Here is a 5,871-nt window from a genome sequence, read left to right as displayed (position 1 = left end):
CGGCGCTGCCGTGGCTGTGGGCACCACTTGAAGACTCCCAGCCAGTTCCTTCGCCTTCCCTGACCAACTCCTTCAGGTACCTTGTGCTAGCTCGAGTTGTGCGGGTTGTCTGTGGGGAGCGGAGGGGGGGGGGGGCGTTGGACTGTGGGCTGTGTCCCTGGGGGGAGCTGCGGGGGTCAGGCAGGTGAGGAGGGGGCTGGCTGTCCCACAGGGCTGCTTCTGCTGCCACTTTTCAGCCCACGAGGAGACCCTTCGGGAGGCCCTTGCCTCCCCTCTCCCACCGCTTTCTGGGACTTTGCTTTTCTGTTCCCAGCGCCAGGAAAGCTCTGAACATCTCTCTTGGCAGGACCAGCGTTGGGTGCTGAGGAGGCTCCGGAGCAGAGCGGCTCTGCCGCGATGGCCACCACCAGCCAGCTGCAGCGGGCAGGGCGGTGGGAGGCAGCAGCAGACGACCCATGCTCCATCTGCCTGGGCGAGATGGACAACGCAGCCTATGTTGAGGGATGCTTCCACACCTTCTGCTTCGGCTGCATCCGGCGGTGGGCCGCCTCGAGAGCTGCGTGCCCGCTCTGCAGGCAGCCTTTCCACCGCGTCCTGCACGCGGTGAGGGCGGACGACGACTACCAGGAGTACACGGTCGGCTCGTCCGCCCGCCGGCAGAGGACCGCAGCCAGGGAGCGGGTGCGCAGCAGATCCCCACAGCAGCGCTACCACCTGCGCGCAAGGCCCACCAACAACGAGCCCGCAGCTGGGAGAAGGGGACCTGCGGGGAGGCACCGAGGGGCGCGGGGTGACGCAGCTCCAAGGTCCTCCAGTGCCTCTACCCAGCAGGCTGCAGGGCAGCGCCCGGCCAGCCCGGCGGATGGACCCGTCCTCCGCTACGACCTGCTGGCACTGAGAGCACGGCTGATTGGCTTCATGGAAATCGAATAAAGGTCCAGAAGCTTCTCGGGGCACGTTTCTTTCAAAACCCAAAGCCCAAGCCGCTGCAGGGCATGCTTTCCAGCAGGGCCACAACAATGTAGGAAAGCAAAAGGGGAGAATTTCCTGGAGTGTGCTGTGAACTTCCTTGACGTGAGTGCTGCAACAGAGCCCCTTTCACTCACACTCTCCACGCCTTCCCCTTCAAAGCACCAGGGCAGGGCTGTCCATGCCCCTTGGCCATCAGCCAGGCTGCCTGTCCTGAAGACCTGCGAAGCGGGGTGCCATGGACAGAGGCCACGCTGACAGCCCTGTCCCTGCTGGGCCCTCCTGCCGGCACCTCCGCACCCAAACAGCCCCTGCCATCCTCCAGTCACAGCCCCCTGAGCCTTTCTGTGACACTTCCCTACAACAGCAGCCCAACTCCTCCAGCCCCGAGCCCCGTGGCCGTGTCTGGGAGGCAGGAAACATCAGGAAACACTTTTTTACCTTGAGGGTGATGGAGCAATGGTACAGGTTGCTTAGAGGACTGGTAGAGCCTCCATACTTGGAGATCTTCAAAAGCCGTCTGGACATTGTCCTGGTCAACCAGCTCTAGGTGGCCAGGGAGTTGGACAAGATTACCTCCAGAGGTCCCTTCCAACCTCTATCAGTCTGTGATTCTGTGATTCAGGTGATGGAGCTTGTACATTGGTAGATCTTTGGGATTCGAGAGGAAATGGCACTGTTTCCCAAAGCAGCATATATAATGAAAGATACAGACCCATCTTGTTCAAGTTACTGAGTAACTCGCAATTATATGGCTCAGAAACATTACCCTGTCTTCTGCTGTTCTCCCTGGAAGTTTCACACAGCCTATTTTTCTGAAAATGAAATACTCTTCCTATCCTCTCAACCTCAGTTACAAGAACTGGTGTGCTGGCATAAAATTGCCCAGATACTCATCGGGGGCACCAGGGTCATTCCAGGAGTGAGATCAGAGAAAACTGTTTTAAAAATTTGTCAGTCCTTCTTGTGAAGCCATAGTTGCATGATGTACTCCCACGCATGCATACTTTGACTCCGTAGACTAAAGCAGGATAAAGTGAGAGCACTTCTCACACTGCTGCAGTCACTGAATTAGACACTTGCAAGAACAGAAATCAGTGCTGTCACTACAGGCTGCAGGAGAAATGAGAGAGAAAATGTGATACTTGCTATGGCTGCTAGTTTGCTTGCTTGTAGATGTTAGGGTGGGCCGCCTCGAGAGCTGCGTGCCCGCTCTGCAGGCAGCCTTTCCACCGCGTCCTGCACGCGGTGAGGGCGGACGACGACTACCAGGAGTACACGGTCGGCTCGTCCGCCCGCCGGCAGAGGACCGCAGCCAGGGAGCGGGTGCGCAGCAGATCCCCACAGCAGCGCTACCACCTGCGCGCAAGGCCCACCAACAACGAGCCCGCAGCTGGGAGAAGGGGACCTGCGGGGAGGCACCGAGGGGCGCGGGGTGACGCAGCTCCAAGGTCCTCCAGTGCCTCTACCCAGCAGGCTGCAGGGCAGCGCCCGGCCAGCCCGGCGGATGGACCCGTCCTCCGCTACGACCTGCTGGCACTGAGAGCACGGCTGATTGGCTTCATGGAAATCGAATAAAGGTCCAGAAGCTTCTCGGGGCACGTTTCTTTCAAAACCCAAAGCCCAAGCCGCTGCAGGGCATGCTTTCCAGCAGGGCCACAACAATGTAGGAAAGCAAAAGGGGAGAATTTCCTGGAGTGTGCTGTGAACTTCCTTGACGTGAGTGCTGCAACAGAGCCCCTTTCACTCACACTCTCCACGCCTTCCCCTTCAAAGCACCAGGGCAGGGCTGTCCATGCCCCTTGGCCATCAGCCAGGCTGCCTGTCCTGAAGACCTGCGAAGCGGGGTGCCATGGACAGAGGCCACGCTGACAGCCCTGTCCCTGCTGGGCCCTCCTGCCGGCACCTCCGCACCCAAACAGCCCCTGCCATCCTCCAGTCACAGCCCCCTGAGCCTTTCTGTGACACTTCCCTACAACAGCAGCCCAACTCCTCCAGCCCCGAGCCCCGTGGCCGTGTCTGGGAGGCAGGAGGGGGTTGCTCTTCTCTTCTGGGGACAGGCTGCCTGCTTCCCAAAAGCCATTGCAGGGGAATGAGGCCCATCTGTTGATCTGTACACCTTGGCTTGGTCTCGGTGAGGACAGCAAAGCTCCAAACCCTGAGCATCCCGGGATTTCAGCAGCCATCCAGAGGCAGACTGCCATTTGAGCTAAGCACGCTTGTGCCACGGGCTGAAACGCGCTGCTTCTCCCGCATCCAGCGGGACCCATCCCAGTCTCCCACCTTTGAGCCTTCCCCCAGGAACCCCGGCATGAGCCTTGCACATTTCCACAAGCCCCTGAACAGCACCCCCTTGTAAAGTTTGGGCACCCCCAAGTGCTCTTGCCCCCCATCCCACAAAAACTCCCCCAGCCCTGCAGCCAGTGACCCCCTGCAGCCTGCAAGGCCCCTGCACTGCGTTTCTGCAGGTGATGCATCTCAGCTTTGCAGAAAAGGACCTGGGCATCCTGGTGGACACCAAATGGAAGATGAGCCAGCAGTGTGCCCTGGTGGCCAAGAAGGCCAACCGTCTCCTGGGCTGCATTTGGAGGACTGTTGCCAGCAGGTCAAGGGAGGTGATCCTCGCCCTCTCCTCAGCACTGCTGAGGCCACACCTGGAGTTCTGTCCCCACTTCTGGGCTCTCCAGTACAAGAGAGGCATGGCCATACTGCAGAGAGTTCAGCAAAGGACCACAAAGGTGATGAAGGGACAGCAGCCCCTCCCATAGGTGCCCCCATAGGAGTAAAGGCTAAGAGAGCTGGGGCTGCTCAGCCTGGAGAAGAGAAGGCTCGGGAAGGATCTCATCAAGCTGTACTCTCAGCCTGGAGGGAGAGTGTAAAGAAGAGAGAGCCAGGCTCTTTCCACTGGTGCCGAGTGACAAGAGGCAACGGGCACAAATGGAAACACGGGAGGTTCCTCCTGAATATCAGGAAACACTGTTTTACTGTGAGGGTGACGGAGCAATGGCACAGGCTGCACAGAGAGCTGGTGGAGTCTTCAAAAGCCACCTGGACATGGTCCTGGGCGGCCGGCTGTAGGCAGCTCTGCTTGAGCAGGGGGGTTGGAGAAGATGACCTTCAGAGGTCCCTTCCAAGCTCTGGGGCTTTCCCGTGGCAGACAAGGGGCGAGTCCTTCTTCCCTGACATGGAAAACTTAAAGGATACGTGGCCTTCCAATTTGTCTACATTCAAAACGTACAAGTGCCAACACTGCAATTATGCTACCGCTGTTCACAGCGACTTTATGCTGCACCTAAAAATACATACAGATGAAAAACCATTTGTGTGTAACGAATGCAATAAGACATTTAAAACATCAAACCATTTGCAGAAACACAGCCTTATTCACGTAAAGAATGAATATGAGTTTGGCCATTGCCTCTGTGTAGATAGCCGTTTAGAGAATCTTGAATTGCATCATGAAATGCATGTAGGCACGTGTCCAGAAAGAGATTTTTGTTCCTCGGAAGGTTCAAACAGCGTCCATTCCTTGCTTGGTTCGGAAGTCTGTGGAGTACAGCCAGATGTCCAGAGGGGCAAAGAAAATGATTTGCTGGCGCAAAGTCAGCCCCAATTCTATCAGTGTGCAGAGTGCGAGTACGCTACTTACGCTTTAAGCAACCTTGAACTACATATAAGAACTCACACAGGTGAGAAACCTTACAGCTGCAGTGTTTGTCAGAAGAAGTTTCGTACTTCCAGTCACCTGAAAAGACACAGAGTCACGCATTTTAATATGGACTATCTCAAGTGCAGGAACTGTGACTATTCAACAAGCAAATGGCTGTCCTTGAAACGGCATCTGGCTTCACACTCTTGTGAGGAAGGCTCATCTACTGGATGTCTCTACGAACAAAAGCAGCTGCCTGTCAAAATATACACGTGTGAAGAGTGCGGCTATTGCACAACCCACAATGGAAACTTGAAGCCACACTTGAGAATTCATACAGGGGAGAAGCCGTTCAAGTGCGGTCAGTGCGCTGTTGCTTTCCGCACATCTAGCCACCTGAAGCGGCACTTGCTGACTCATTTAAAGTTGCACTGCAGAAGGTGTAAATTTTCTACAGTAGATAAGCGTGCTTTCCAAAAGCATGTAAAAACACACAGAAAAAAGTACAAGTGTGGAAAGTGTAATGTGATGCTGCCTACCAAAACACTTCTGGAAAAGCATAAGCGGCAACATAAGCTTGGAATATAAGCTTGGGAATCGCAAGTTGCCACTCCGTTCTGGCAAGGTTTGCATGTCCTGAATTTGTTCATTGCTTTATATTCCCCTGCGTCCCCAGAACGATGGCTGGTAATGGATGCGTCCAGAGAGTGAAACTTGGGGTGCTGGTTTGCTCCACGTTCTGAGAGCTTCAGTTCTAGCACAGACTGTGCTAAAGAAGATCTCGGAGGCACTTTTTCATGCCTGAGTAACTTCTTAATACCATGAGGTCAGTTATGATTTGGCCAATGTTCATCAGTTTAAACAGTTACTCTGTGCCACTTATTTTCTTGTAAAAAATTAATGTCTGACTGAAAGAATGTTTAAAGGGAGGGAAGGAAGTGCACTTTATATTGTATAGTAATAACTTTTCATTTTAAAATTGTCAATGTGTTTGGAGGCTTAATGCTACCTCCCATCTGCTGAAAGTTGCATTCCCTACTCCCAGGTTCTCTTGCAATACTTGCAAGGGAAAAAAAAATAGCATCTCAGAAAATTGCAGAAACAAAAGGTTCTTGTCATCACTGGATAATAGGGATATGAAAATGTTTTCTGTATGTGTGTATATATAAAAGGTTTATTAGGCTGTTACCTTGTCTGTAGTTTTGACAATTCTTTGAGTAGTCTGACAGAAATGGTAATGTCCTTAATCAGAT

At 54.1% G+C, this 5,871-nt stretch overlaps 1 protein-coding gene across 1 annotated transcript in view; it reads left to right on the top strand.

Annotated features, from left to right (window-relative positions):
- Positions 1–5,206, top strand: part of LOC103919767 (zinc finger protein 271-like) — a gene marked incomplete at its 5' end in the record, with an annotated part of 7,130 nt that extends 1,924 nt beyond the window's left edge. The window contains 4 exons of the mRNA XM_009327324.1: positions 77–180; positions 347–891; positions 2,146–2,505; positions 4,127–5,206. Of these exons, the coding sequence (XP_009325599.1) occupies positions 77–180; positions 347–891; positions 2,146–2,505; positions 4,127–5,206 (2,089 nt within the window). The remainder of the gene's footprint in view (positions 1–76; positions 181–346; positions 892–2,145; positions 2,506–4,126) is intronic.
- Positions 5,207–5,871: the final 665 nt, after the last annotated feature.

This window comes from Pygoscelis adeliae, unplaced genomic scaffold (assembly GCF_000699105.1).
Source record: "Pygoscelis adeliae isolate BGI_AS28 unplaced genomic scaffold, ASM69910v1 Scaffold26, whole genome shotgun sequence".
NCBI lineage: Eukaryota > Metazoa > Chordata > Aves > Sphenisciformes > Spheniscidae > Pygoscelis > Pygoscelis adeliae.
This window is presented reverse-complemented; position numbering and strand designations above follow the sequence as displayed.